This window comes from Pituophis catenifer, unplaced genomic scaffold (assembly GCF_029215685.1).
Source record: "Pituophis catenifer annectens isolate HBS135680 unplaced genomic scaffold, rPitCat1.0.hap2 SCAF_2, whole genome shotgun sequence".
Taxonomy (NCBI): domain Eukaryota; kingdom Metazoa; phylum Chordata; class Lepidosauria; order Squamata; family Colubridae; genus Pituophis; species Pituophis catenifer.
The window spans coordinates 287,413,064-287,426,477 of record NW_027256882.1 but is presented as its reverse complement, the minus strand read 5'-3'; the positions used below and the strand labels follow the sequence as shown (position 1 = coordinate 287,426,477).

Below are 13,414 nucleotides of genomic sequence, written 5' to 3'. Positions count from 1 at the left end.
ATATGTTGATGATACTCAGTTATATATCTCCACCCCGGGCCACCCCGGGGATGCCCTTTCCATGATGTCCCGCTGCCTGGAGGCGGTACGGGCCTGGATGGGTAGGAACAGGCTAAGACTCAACCCCTCCAAGACTGAGTGGCTATGGATGCCAGCGTCTCGTGTTCTAGAAGTCCCATCACTTTCGATGGGGGGGGGAGTGCTTCCTCCCGTTGAGAGGGCCTGCAACTTAGGTGTCCTCCTGGATTCCCGGCTGTCTTTGGAAGACCATCTTACGGCCGTGACCAGAGGGGCTTTCACCGAGGTTCAACGTGGGCGAAACCCACGTTGAAAGAAGATTGGGCATTTCTTCTCTCAGGGAGACTTGGGTTCAAATCCACCATCAGCAATGGAAACTTACTGGGTGACTTTGCACCATTCAAAATCCCTTAAGCACAACCTTCACCCCTCAGGTGGTTGTTTAACCTGGAGGAGGGAATTCTACATAGGATACCTTAATGTCAGAGTGAGTACAGCTTTATTATGTGAGACAACCCAGGAGCAATAACAGCAAACAGAGGTTTGTAATAAATAGTGGTTTTTATCTACAAGAGAATATATATTATACATACATGTACTATAGGCAGAAGTCAAACAATCAGTAAATTGCAGCAGGGAAGAACACACGGCAAGAGAGAGATGCCTTAACAGGGCCTCTTCTTATTATACAGGCTCTTAAGGGGATAACAGCAAAAAACCTTGCTGACTCATTCCCATCATTACATCACTGCATCATCATAGCAGCTGGTCAGCTCTTAAATCACTACTCTGACACTTAAAAATCCTGAAAGAAAAGTGAGATGTAAAATGCAGGAATTAACGACCCTGTTTGGAAACCAGCACTGCAGCCAGGAAAAGAAGACCGTTTCCCCAGTACCTGTCCTCTTTCAAACTTGTTAGTATTTGTTTCAGACTTCCTTAGTTTTCTCTCACCGGTGTCGCCCAGGTCTCCGTAGATGGTTAGAAACACATTCGCATCTGTTCCGGCGCCGTAAATATCACCCGTGAAAACAGAGACTTTGTACGAATAGACTGGAGAAGGGTGAAAAGATATTAAAAGGCTCACAACTAAGGAAGAGAGGGAGGGAGGAAAGGATCAGGGGAAAAAAACAACAACTCCAGGCACTCCAAGATCTCAGGGGCTGCCACAAAGAAGAGGGAGAAAAGCTATTTTTCAAAGCACCTGAGGGTAGGACAAGAAGCAATGGGTGGAAGCTAACCAAAGAGAGATTCAACCTACAGCTAAGGAGAAATTTCCTCACAGTGAGAACAATTAATCAGTGAAACAACTTGCCTCCAGAAGTTGTGAATGCTCCAACACTGGAAGTTTTTAAGAAGAGACTGGACAGCCATTTGTCTGAAATGGTATAGCATCTGCTGCTTGAGCTGAGGGCTGGACTAGAAGATCTCCAAGGTCCCTTGCAACTCATTCTATTCTATTCTATTCTATTCTATTCTATTCTATTCTATTCTATTCTATTCTATTCTATTCTATTCTATTCTATTCTATTCTATTCTATTCATATGAACATTAATCTTATCATATCTAGCCAAGTTTAATATGGTTAAAGTACAATTTCAAGGGGCTACCCTTGAAAAGTGTTCGGAGACTACAGTTGGTCCAGAATGCAGCCGCGCGAGCTGTCGTGGGTGCACCTAGATACACCCACATTACACCAATTCTCCATGAGCTGCACTGGCTCCCTATTGGTCTCCGGGCGCAATTCAAGGTGTTGGTTATTACCTTTAAAGCCCTAGATGGCTCAGGGCCAGGATATCTTCGAGACCGCCTTCTACCGCATAGCTCCCAGCGACCGGTAAGATCCCACAGAGTTGGTCTCCTCCGGGTCCTGTCAGCTAAACAGTGCCGGCTGGCGGGCCCACAGGGGAGGGCCTTCTCTGTGGCTGCCCCAGCTCTCTGGAACCAGTTACCTCCTGAGATCCGGACCATCCCCACCCTATTGGCCTTCTAAAAAGTGGTGAAGACCTGGCTTTTCCGGCAGGCCTGGGACCATTGATCTCACTGTTGCGATCTTGTAAGATCCGGCCATAAAGGTATGAATGGGTTTTAATATTTTAATTTTTAAATGTTTTTATGATGGTTTTTTTAGAATGTATTGTAAGCCACCCTGAGTCTCCGGAGAAAGGCAGCATATAAATTAAACTAATAAATAAATAAATAAATAGTAAAATAGAATGATTGCAGCTCCCTTTTCCGCACCCCTCATACAATATGCTCCCTTCCTCTCAATTAGTTATAATCTGTATTTTTATTGCAATTTTATTGTGATTTTATACACACACACACACACACACACACACAGAGAGAGAGAGAGAGAGAGAGAGAGAGTTTTATTTTGATGTTCTAAGCTGCCTAGGGTTCCTAGGCAATAAATCCTAGTGAATAAATTTAATAAATAAATTTAAAAATAAAGAGACGATGGCTAAGGAATACATGGAGAAAGTCTCTAATCGGATGTTTTCTCATACATTCCGTGCAAGAGCTTGCTCATCATATCCTGCATAATATGCTGGAAGGAAGGAAAATACCAATTGCAAGTTGCGGAAATACCGCAACGGTGCTTTTCCAAAAGGCCATCGGACTTCCTTGTTGTTGTTTTTAATCACTTCTCATTCAAGAAGATTCTTCCGTTCATTTCCGTTCATTTCGGTCAATTCAGAACAACTTCAATGATTTGCTTAACATCCATGGCCAAAAAAAAAAAAAAAAAGGAGGCTTAAAATGGGCCACGGTGCACTTAACAACTGTCTTGCTTAGCGATGGAAATTTTGGGCTCAATTGTGGTCATAAGTCCAGGGCTGCCTGTGTTGGGCGATCGGAATGCCGTCATCTTTTTCATCGTTGCTCTTAAGCAACTTGTTTTTATGGTGCTTTTGCCTTTGGGAATTTTGTACAGCCATCAGTCCATGAATCTGTCCAACCCCCTTTGATTATGTGTATTCATCAGGGGTGAAATCTAAAATTTGTTACTACTGGTTCTGTGGGTGTGGCTTGGGGAGGTAATGTGACTGGGTGGGCGTGGCCAATTTTTTATTATTATTTTTAAAACCATTTTTTACATGTAAAACCATGTAAAAAAAAATGCTTTCGAAAGGCTCTGACGATCCCAGCTGAGTTGCCTGATCGGCAGGCAACTCAGCTGGGCTCGTCAGAGCCATTTAAAAGAAAAAAAAAAAGGCTCTGATGATCGGGCGGCTCAGCTGGGCATGGGGGGGCGGGGGCAGGGATTTTTGCTACCGGTTTTATTTTTATTTTTTTATTTTATCTCGAATTTATATACCGCACCTTCTCCCGAGGGACTCAGGGCGGTGTACAGCCAGATAAAAACATACAATGTAAACATTAAAAACAGTTAGAAAGATATATATTAATTTGGTCCCAATTTAAGATAACAGACCAATTAAAAATTAAAAAATATTAAAAAATACGTTAAGCCAGCCCGGCTTGCTGGAAAAAGAAAGTTTTAAGGGCACGGCGGAAGGCACCGAGGTCTTGGATCCTCCTTATCTCCGGGGGCAGCTGATTCCAGAGGGTAGGTGCCCCCACAGAGAAGGCCCTCCCCCTGGGGGTCGCCAGCCGACATTGTTTGGCTGATGGTACCCCGAGGAGGCCCTCTCTGTGGGAGCGCACAGGTCGGTGGGAGGTCGTCTGTAGCAGCAGGCGGTCTCGAAGATTCGGTTTGGTTCTCCGAACTGCCCGCCACCATCGCTACCTACTCGCCCAAGCCGGTCCAAACTGGGAGCATTTCACCCCTGGTATTCATTAGTGCTCTCTTATAAAAATGACATAGTAAGGATCAATAAAAGGGAATATTGTAGCTCAAGGTTGAACTGTGGAGTCCTTGATGCTCTCTGAGCTTGGTGGTTTTCTTGCAGATGTTTCTTTACCAGGATATCTACGGGACCGCCTTCTGCCACCAACAGCCTCCCACCGACCAGTTCGCTCCCACCGACAGGGACTCCTCAGGGTGCCATCGGCCAAGTTACATCGGCTGGCGACACCCAGGAGGAGAGCCTTCTCTGTGGGAGCTCCTGCCCTCTGGAATGAACTGTCCCCGGATATTCGTAACATCTCTGACCTCCGGGTTTTTCGCTGTGCCCTCAAGACCCTACTGTTCCGACAGGCGGGGCTGTCAAATTGAATGATTTTAAATTGGGTTTTAATTTTGGGTTTTTAAAATTTGGCCAAAACTATTTAATGATTTTAATTAATTTTAACTATGATATTGTATATTTGTATATTTGTATTTTAATTCTGGCTGTACACTGCCCTGAGTCCTTCGGGAGAATGGGCGGTATACAAATAAAATTATTATTATTATTATTATTATTATTGGTTAATCTTTAGTGAGATTCACAGCCTTTGTGGCTGGTTAATAGCTCAGCAGCTCGAGTCCTAACCAAGGACCTAGGAACTGTTAAGGTATCGTCGTGATCTGTCCCCGTACCCACACACACACAAACACAGCCAGCCGAGGGTTAAGGAAACACTTTGGAACGCACCCAGGTCTTATCTCCCACTTGGCAGCGATAGACACACCGTCTGCCAAATGCCTTTATTTTCACAAACAGAAAGATAAGGTACTTAGCGTACAAAAAGTCCAAGCAGAAATAATATTTCTCTCCGCAGTTCCGAATGAGGCTTTAGTGACTATCCAAGGTTTACTTTTGTTCGTCACAAGGATCACTGACCACTACCCTCTATTATATAGTCTCTGGGGTGTGGTCCAGTGACTCAGTTCTAATCCCTAGCACGCCTCCTAAGCTGCTGCAAACGTTTATCACGCCTTCGGAGGCGTGCGTCCAGGAATGATGTTTCTTCATCACTCTGATCCGAGCCAGCTGTCTCCCTACTGATCTCCTCTCCCTCGGCCGGCACCTGAGACAATGCCAGAGGGGAGGGGCCTGGAGAGGGAGGCCTGGCTGACTCCTCTTCCTCATGCTCGGAGCTTTCTTCCTCCGATGGGACAGGCTCAGAGGGCGGGGCCACAACACGTCGGAGGGCGTAAGCTGTTCCGAGTAAGGTGTTTTTTTGTAGAGTCAAAATGTTCAAGTCCGGTAAATTTAGAATTTCTAAATAGCGGGGTAGCCCTTTGGGTATTGCTCCAAGGACTCCAATTACAATCGGGACAACACACGATTTCTTTTTCCACAGTCGCTCAACTTCAATTTGCAAGTCCCGGTACTTTGTGATTTTTTCTTGCTGCTTATCTTCAATCCTTGCATCACCAGGTATTGCAATGTCAATGAACCATACTTTTTTCTTTTCAACTATTGTTATGCCAGGTGTGTTGTGGACCAAGTGCCTGTCAGTCTGGATCCTGAAGTCCCACAAGATCTTGAGTTTCTCATTCTCTAAAACTTTCTCAACCTGATGTTCCCAGTGGTTTTTCCTGTACTCAAATCCAAACTTCTGGCACAATTTCCAGTGAATGATCTTAGCAACATGGTCATGGCGTTGTAGGTAGTCAGTTTGTGAAATTTTGCTGCACCCACTGATCAGGTGGTCGACTGTCTCATCTTTCTCATTGCAGAGGCGGCATTTGCTGTTGGTGGTAACATGTTGAATTTTTTGCCTTCATGCAGTTTGTGGCTAGGGCTTGTTCTTGAGCTGCCAAAATAAAGCTTTCTGTTTCTTTTTTCAGTACTCCTGATCTTAACCAGTTCCAAGTTAGTTTCTGGTCAGCTTTGCCTTCAATACTTTTCAAGTATTGGCTATGCAGAGCTTTGTGTTTCCAATTTTCAGCTCGCTTAATAATAATAATACTTTTATTTTATATATTTTATATTTTATTACTCAACTAAGTAACATCATCAGTGCTAAGAATACTAACATACATACAGATTGGACTTTATGTAAACAAACTAAGCACTGATAATGTTACCTAGTTGAGTAATAAAATATCTGCAAGAAAACAACCAAGCTCGGAGAGCACCAAGGACCCCACAGTCCTCCTCACCCTCCTCGCCCCCCACAAACCCCACTCCCTTCTAGTACCGATGATGTAACCTAGTTGGATAATGAAAGGCCTGCAAGGAAACAACCGAGCTCAGAGAGCACCAAGGACACCACACTCCTCCAGTCCTCCTCTTCCTCCCCCCCACAAACCCTCCTCCTTTCTAGTACTGATAATGAAATGTTTTCAGGAAAACAACTAAGCTCAGAGACCAAGGACTCTTTATAAAACAGTAAAGCAAGGGTGAAATGCTCCCAGTTCAGACCGGATCGTCCGATCCGGTAGCGATGTCGGCGGGTGGTTTGGAGAACCGGTAGCAAAAATCCCTGTGCTCCCCCCACCATGCCCAGCTGAGCCACACGATCATCAGAGCCTTTTTGTTTTTTACTTTTTAAAAGCATTTTTCCTACAACCTCTTCCGACGAAAAAATGCTTTTAAAAGTAAAAAGAAAAAAAAGCCTCTGATGATCGCGCGGCTCAGCTGGGATCGTCAGAGGCTTTTCAAAGCATTTTTTTTCTGCAACCTCTTGGCCGAAGAGGTGGTTAAAAAAAATGCTTTGAAAAGTCTCTGACGATCCCAGCTGAGTTTCCTGATCGGCAGAGAGGTATTTTTTTAAAAAGCCTCTCTGACAATCCCAGCTGAGTTGCCTGATTGGCAGAGGCTTTTCAAAGCATTAGAAAAAATGCTTTGAAAAATTAAAAAAAAAAAAAGTTGGCCACGCCCACCCAGTCACATTACCACCACTACCCACCAAGCCACGCCCACAGAACCAGTAGTAACAAATTTTACATTTCACCCCTGCAGTAAAGAATGCAGTCTACGAGAGTGGCTGACATGAGCTAAGTGTTTTTGTTGCTGTTTTTGTTGCTGTCGTTTTTATAAACAGTTCTTTCTGCTCCTCAACCAGGGGTGAAATCCAGCAGGTTCTGACAGGTTCTGGAGAACCGGTAGCGGAAATTTTGAGCAGTTCGGAGAACCGGCAAATACTACCTCTGGCTGGCCCCAGAGTGGGGTGGGAATGGAGATTTTGCAATATCCTTCCCCCAGGAATGGGGAGGGAATGGGGATTTTGCAGGATCCTTCCCCTGGAGTGGGGTGGGAATGGAGATTTTGCAATATCCTTCCTCCCAGGAGTGGGGAGGGAATGGGGATTTTGCAATATCCTTCCCCTGGAGTGGAGTAGGAACGGAGATTTTGCAGTATCCTTCCCCCAGGAGTGGGGAGGGAATGGGGATTTTATAGTATCCTTCCCCTGGAGTGGGGTGGGAATGGAGATTTTGCAATATCCTTTCCCCCAGGAGTGGGAAGGAAATGGGGATTTTGCAGGATCCTTCCCCTGGAGTGGAGTGGGAATGGAGATTTTGCAATATCCTTCCCCCAGGAGTGGGGTGGGAATGGAGATTTTGCAATATCCTTCCCCCAGGAGTGGGGAGGGAATGGGGATTTTGCAGTATCCTTCCCCTGCCTTGCCCACCATATATATATATATATATATATATATATATATATATATATATATATATATATATATATATATGTGTGTGTGTGTGTGTGTGTGTGTGTGTGTGTGTGTGTGTGTGTGTTTTTCTTCTAGCCAGGTTTTCCCTACGTAGCCAAGGTTTTTTTGTAGCTATACAAATATATATATCTGTTGAGAAGCTCTTCAAAGATGACTCATAATCAAATAAATAACCTCAAAGGAAATAGGCATCTCTTCTCAATACTTCCACTTTAAGGCTGGGTTCCCATTAACAGCATGTTAATACAGAGTTTGTTTTAACTGTAAGTTATTAAATAACCTCGTAGAAGAGCCGCAGGGACTTGTCTAGGGAGCTGCCAAGAGTCAACATTGACTGAAAGCTCACACCTGCATATAAAAGAACTCAGTCTGACAAATAAAAAAAAGATTCGCGCAAATCCTGATCTGTATTCTTATTTCTTTTTTTAATCTGCTGTTGCTATGCGTCTTCATAATACCGTGAAAAACGTTGGGTATCAGAATAAACCAGGAATAAGTCAGGAAGCTGCAAACAAATTTATGTGTGTCTTTTTCTACCACACACATAGCTGCAATCATCCAGTCGTTCGCACATTGTGATTTGCTCCCTAAAACTATGGTTTATTTCCATCTCCTTTATAGGTCATTCTAAGCCAAGAACATAGAAATCACATTATGGTTTGGATTCTATTTTTAGGGAGCGAAGGATTTGCATACCATTATGTGCCAAATTTGGTTCTCTGTGGATTCAGTGATGAAATGCTGTCCACGTAGAACAAACAGGAAACAACAACAACACAAGTTTATCACTGCTAGCAAAGAATCATACTGGGGTGAAATCCAGCAGGTTCTGACAGGTTCTGGAGAACCGGTAGCGAAAATTTTGAGTAGTTCCGAGAACCAGCAAACACCACCTCGGGCTGGCCCCAGAATGGGATGGGAATGGAGATTTTGCAATATCCTTCTCCCAGGAATGGGGAGGGAATGGGGATTTTGCAGGATCCTTCCCCAGGAGTGGGGTGGGAATGGAGATTTTGCAATATCCTTCTCCCAGGAATGGGGAGGGAATGGGGATTTTGCAGGATCCTTCCCCAGGAGTGGGGTGGGAATGGAGATTTTGCAATATCCTTCCCCCAGGAGTGGGGAGGGAATGGGGATTTTGCAGTATCCTTCCCCTGGAGTGGGGTGGGAATGGAGATTTTGCAGTATCCTTCCCCTGCCATACATATCAAGCCACACCCACCAAGCCACACCCACAGAACCAGTAGTTAAAAAAAAAACCTGGATTTCACCACTGAGTCATACTATTGGTTTTGATGGAAAAATTACGTCTTTATAAAGCGTAACAAAATAACAGAGTCGGAAGGGACCTTGGAGGTCTTCTAGTCCAACCCCCTGCTTAAACAGGAAACCATATACAATTTCAGACAAATGGTTGTCCAATCACTTCTTAAAGATCTCCAGTATTGGAGCACCCACAATTTCTGGAGGCAAGTTGTTCCACTGGTCGATTGCTCTCACTGTCGGGAAATTTCTCTTAGTTCTAGGTTGCTTCTCTCCTTGGTAAGTTTCCATCCCTCGTTGTTTTTTGTCCTGCCTTCGGGTGCTTTGGAGAATAGCTTGAAACCCCCCCTCCTCTTTGTGTCAACCCCTCAAATATTGGAACATTGGTATCATGTCATGCACACACCCTATCTTTCTTTTCATTAAACTAGGCATACCCAATTCCTGCAACTGTTGCTCATATGTTTTAGCCTCCAGCCCCCTCATCATCTTTGTTGCTCTTCTCTGCACTCTTTCTAGAGTCTCAACATCTTTTTTACATCATGGCGACCAAAACTGGATGCAGTATTCCAAGTGTGGCCTTACCAAGGCATTATAAAGTCATAGTAACACTTCATGTGATCTTGGCATAATTATTTATTTATTTATTTATTATTTAGTCTTATATGCCACCCTATCTCCGAAAGATAGGGCGGCATATAAGAAAGGGCGGCTCACAACAGTAAAACACACAAAATTCAATTTTTTTAAAAAAAAAAATCCAATAAAACTATAAAAACCATTAAAATCCCCTCTAAAACCCCTTCAGTCTAAGCCGGCCAGGTGGAATAACCATGTTTTAAGGTCGCAGCAGAAAGAGCGAAGGTCAGGGGCCACCTGGAGGCCCAGAGGGAGCTGATTCCACAGGGTAGATGCGCCCACAGAGAAGGCCCGCTTGTTGTGCTCTGTTATCTGAGCCTGTATCATCGGCAAGAGAGGACTCCGAGAGTGAAGGGGAGGAGTTGGCAAGGCCTCCCTCTCCAGGACCCTCCTCTCTGGCAATGCTGGAGATAGGGAGATAGGGCCGGGGCCAAGCACGTCCACACAGCCACAGATGGATAGTGATGAGGGTAATGAGTCTTGGCTGGATCCACGCCAGCGACGCAGAGATAAGCGCGCGCAACAGAAGAAAAGGCATGCCCGAGATTAGGCTGAGTCACTGGACCACACCCCACAGGATATAAAAGGGAGCGTGGTGGCCAGTCAAACCTTGTGACGAACAAAGCTGAAAGCTTCCACGCCATTCTGCATTGCCGGACTTTTTGATATAGAGTTTGCTGGATTATCTCTGGACTTGATTGACTCCGTAATTATTGAGCTGTTTCTTTTGATGTACCAGAAGTGGGGAGAAGTTATCTCTCCTCTTCGTAAATAATAAACTCTTGGCAGGCAGCCACTAGGTTGTTGCCAAGTTCCGTTATCATAAGGAAAAGGATTTTGCCGGCTGGTTTGGTCTTTAACTCTTGAACGTCTGTTGGTGTGTGTGTGTGTGGTTGGGGACCCCCTAGGGGTCGCCAGCCGACATTGTCTGGCCGACGGCACCCCAAGGAGGCTCTCCCTGTGGGAACGCACAGGGCGATGGGGAGCAGTCGCTGGCCGCAGATGGTCTGCCAAATGCCCAGGGCCTAAGCCATGTAGGGCTTTATAGGTGATCACCAGCATCTCATAATAGCTGAGAATACAGTTGATCTAAGACCGGGAAGTTGACTTACTTTCCAGTGAGTCATCAATTTCTTCATCAATCTGCTTCAGAGTGCCATCTTTCATTAGTTTTTCAGTAAAAATTCTGGATGGAACCAGTTCCTTCATAATTTCCCCATCGTCTTCAGATTTCGCCAGCCATTTTTCACATGGAAATGTGGTTTTCTCAGAACCCTGAAATCACAATAATTTTATTTATTTATTTAAAAAAAAAGACAACTATCTTTAGTAGTGAAATCTTTGCAACCCTCAGGATTTATTCGTTCCTAAGGTGAAAGGACAGTGCAACAAATAGAACAGCATGAATAAATTCTATTTATTTCTAAAATGTGTGAGGCCTTTTCTGTGGTGACACTCAGCGGGCTAGCAGCTTGTGCTGAGGGAAACACTTGGCTAGCTTCAGATGTTGGGTTCAGTTGTATTCAGGGCTGGGCTTCAAAAATTTTAGCAAGGGGTTCTCTGCCTGGGTGGGCGTGGCCATGGTGGGCATGGCCTGATTGGCCTCCTGCACCACAGTGTGGGGGGAGCGTTTTTGCCCTCCCCAGGCTCTGGAGGCTTTTCTCGAGCCTCTGGGAGGGCGGAAATTTATTTATTTATTTATTTGTTTGTTTTAATTTGTATACCACCCTTCTCCAGCGGGACTCAGGGCGGTGAACAGCCAGAATAAAAACAGAACATACAAAATTTAAAAACAGCTTTAAAATAATTAAATATTTTTGGCCACAATTTAAAACAACCCAATTAAAATCAATTCAATTTAACCGAAACAGTGGGATCAAGCCAGGCCAAAATGGCCTCCCCAGGCTCCAGAGGCCCTGTGGAGACCAGAAACGGGCCCGTTTCCAGCCTTCCCGAACTTCCAGTAGGCCCATTTTTCACCCTCCCCGAGCCTCCGCATGCGCCCTGCATTTACCTGCATCCAAAACGTCCCACGTGGGGACTCCTGGGAGAGGCGGGATGGGGTGGGCAGAGCCAGCCAGGAGTGGGATTTTGGGGTTCTCTGAACTGCACAGAATCTTAGCTAGAGGTTCTCCCGAACTCCTGTGAACCCCCAGCAGCCTACTCCTGGTTGTATTGTACTTTTTTGGATTTTAGAAGAGCACGTGCAAAAGGCCCAATATACTTTGAAAAACGTTGTTGCTTAGTATGATATATAAAGAAAATTCATAGTTGCTTGTTCAGTAAAGCATGGTAAAACCTTCAGAAACAGTTTCCAATTCACGTTTGAAAATAATATACAGGTGACTGTTTAGCAGTGGTGGGTTCCTCCCGGTTCGGTCTGGTTCGGCCGAGCCGGTAGCGGTGACGATATGACGTCACCGAACCGGTTCTCCCCACCCCACCCTCCCACCTCCCCACGTTATTCTTACCTTTTATTTGGTCCCACCCCCAATCTATTGCTGCCTCCTGAGTCCCAGCTGATGATTAGAGGGAAAAAAACTGTTTAAACTCTTGCCGCGGGGCTTCAAAGGGCCATCCTACAGCTGATCAGTGTTAAAAGCAAACAAATGAGTCGGGTCATAAGTGTGAGGACTGGTCGTAAGTGCGAGGACCTTCCAGAAATGACTCTGACCAGCTAGCCATGCCCACCTAGTCACATGACCTCCAAGCCACACCCACAAAATAAGCCACGCCCACAGAACCGGTAGTAAAAAAAGTTAGAACCCACCCCTGCTGTTTAGTGACTGTTCAAAATTATAATGGCACTGAAAAAAGTGACTTACGACCATTTTTCACACTTATGACCGTTGCAGCATTCCCCCATAGTCATGTGATCAAAATTCCGAAGCTTGACAACTGATTCGTGTTTATGATGGTTGCAGTGTCCCAGGATCACGTGATCCCTTTTTGTGACCTTCTGACAAGCAAAATCAATGGGGAAGCCAGATTCATTTAACAACCAGATGACTAATTTAACAACAGCAGTGATTCACTTAATAACCGTGGCAAGAAAGGTCGTAAAATGGGGCAAAACTCACTTAAAAACTGTCTTGCTTAGCAACAGAAATTTTGAGCTCAATCGTGGTCATAAATTGAGGATTATCTCTACAGGGAGGTCCCAATTAGTACGGTTAAGAATCCCACAAAATGGTTGCATTATTTGAATTTTGACAATTCTAAGTGATATTTCTTTGGAAAAATAGGGTGTTTGGCTCAGCACAATGAAAATATGGCAATTAAAATGCTTACAGATAATCGTTATATGTTTATTAATGAAGCATCCATATAACACTAACCAGGATAAACCATATCCAAAACATATCTATTGTCTACCGTCCTCAATTTACGACCACAATTGAGCCCGGCATTTCTGTTGCTAAAGTGAAACGTTTGTCCCATTTTATGACTCTTCTTGCCACAGTTATTAAGTGAATCACTGCACCTGTTAGATTAGTAACCCGGTTGTTAAGTGACTTTGCTTGTCAGAAGGTCACAAAAATGTGATCGCGTGGCCCCAGGGCACTGCAACTGTCATAAATATGAGGGGATGCTGCAATGGTCATAAGTGTGAAAAATGGTCATAAATCACTTTTTGGTGCTGTTGTAACTATAAATGGTCTGTTGTAAGTCTACCTGTATTCTGCTCTTGTACTTCAAAATTAACATCTTTACTGAGCTTTTCTTGAACAGAACTTTCCTTGTCTCCATATTGCACAAATGATGATTAATGTCTAACATCCCATTCTGAACTGTGTATGCATTAGAAAATATCCCACGTATGCTAGCCTTATAATTGAATTTTAGCTTATATTAAAAACAGCCTGTTATCAACTTATAAACTACATTAAACAGAAGTTCATACTATTAAACCTGCACTGATTATGACTTATGTGTACAATAAATACAACATCAGTAGCAAACATCATTTGGTTA

The 13,414-nt window shown here is 44.3% G+C and overlaps 1 protein-coding gene across 1 annotated transcript in view; it reads right to left on the bottom strand.

Annotated features, from left to right (window-relative positions):
• LOXHD1 (lipoxygenase homology PLAT domains 1) overlaps nucleotides 1–13,414 on the bottom strand; it is a 205,397-nt gene that overhangs the window by 33,939 nt on the left and 158,044 nt on the right. The window contains exons 28-29 of the mRNA XM_070934571.1: nucleotides 10,552–10,714; nucleotides 917–1,071 (exon numbers count right to left, since the gene is read on the bottom strand). Coding sequence (XP_070790672.1) covers nucleotides 917–1,071; nucleotides 10,552–10,714 — 318 coding nt within the window. The remainder of the gene's footprint in view (nucleotides 1–916; nucleotides 1,072–10,551; nucleotides 10,715–13,414) is intronic.